This window comes from Cebus imitator, unplaced genomic scaffold, assembly GCF_001604975.1.
Source record: "Cebus imitator isolate Cc_AM_T3 unplaced genomic scaffold, Cebus_imitator-1.0 Scaffold129, whole genome shotgun sequence".
Taxonomy (NCBI): domain Eukaryota; kingdom Metazoa; phylum Chordata; class Mammalia; order Primates; family Cebidae; genus Cebus; species Cebus imitator.
Genome location: NW_016107444.1, coordinates 1,143,892 through 1,144,985, shown reverse-complemented (window position 1 = coordinate 1,144,985; position 1,094 = coordinate 1,143,892). Strand labels below are relative to the sequence as shown.

Genomic DNA, 1,094 nt, shown 5'->3' with positions numbered 1-1,094 from the left:
TTTTTGTATTTTTAGTTGAGACAGGGTTTCACAATGTTGGCCAAGGTGATCTCAATCTTTTGACCTCATGATCCACCCGCCTCGGCCTCCCAAACACTTTTTCTTAAATGCCTTATGCACAGCATAGAATCTAGTGTCTGTAGTTAATGTTGGTTGAATGTAGATTACTTTAAATAATATTAGTCCCATTTCCACAGTAAGAAGACCTAGGTTATTATTTGCAGACAGAAAATTCTTTTTTAAAAAAATGGAGTGATCTAAATAAATAAAGTAATTTATTTATTTATTTATTTATTTTTTGAGACGGAGTCTTATTCTGTCACCCAGGCACGAGTACAGTGGTGCGATCTCGGCTCACTGCAACCCCCATCTCCCAGGTTCAAGCGAATCTCCTGCCTCAGCCTCCTCAGTAGCTGGGTCTACAGGTACACGACACCACACCTGGCTAATTTTTGTATTTTTAGTAGAGACGGGGTTTTACCATGTTGGTCAGGCTGGTCTTGAACTCCTGATGTTATGATCCACCCACCTTGGCCTCCCAAAGTGTTGGGATTACAGGCGTGAGCCACTGCACCCACCCTTCAATCCTGTATTGGTCCCAACAGCACTAAGCAGATATTCTGTTCCCTGGCTTAGTCATGCTTGCAGGGCAAATGGCTTTATTTGATTTTTTTTTTTTTCTTTTGGATGATTCAGTGGAGCAGCGTGACTTCATTGGAGTGGACAGCACAGGAAAGAGGCTGCTCTTCATGGCTAATGAAGCGGACTTGGATGAAGAACTGGTCATTAAGGGATCCATCCTACAGAAGTAAGCCCTAGGGTTTTTTTCTTCTGGCAATTCTCCTTGTCTTAAAACAAAATAAAACCACCCAGTGGATGGGAAAGAGGGAATGAAAACTAGATTATACTGTGTGAAACTGACAAAAGTATGTGATGCTTTTCCCATGAGACAGGATGAAGGCTTTTCTTCACTGCATAAGCCTGTTTCCCTGTCTTTTCTTGCCAAGGTAGAGCCAAATCCTGCATAAGAGTAAGGCAAAGCAGCTGTGGAGAGAACAGGACTGTCTTTCCGAAGTGTTATAAAACCCCCTTTT

At 42.1% G+C, this 1,094-nt stretch overlaps 1 protein-coding gene across 2 annotated transcripts in view; it reads left to right on the top strand.

The window, feature by feature from the left end:
• The window catches only part of EIF2B3 (eukaryotic translation initiation factor 2B subunit gamma), a 114,421-nt gene that overhangs the window by 39,779 nt on the left and 73,548 nt on the right, over positions 1 to 1,094 (top strand). For both annotated transcript variants that reach the window (XM_037742861.1, XM_017540804.1), the window contains one exon: positions 697 to 808. In XM_037742861.1, the coding sequence (XP_037598789.1) occupies positions 697 to 808 (112 nt within the window). The remainder of the gene's footprint in view (positions 1 to 696; positions 809 to 1,094) is intronic.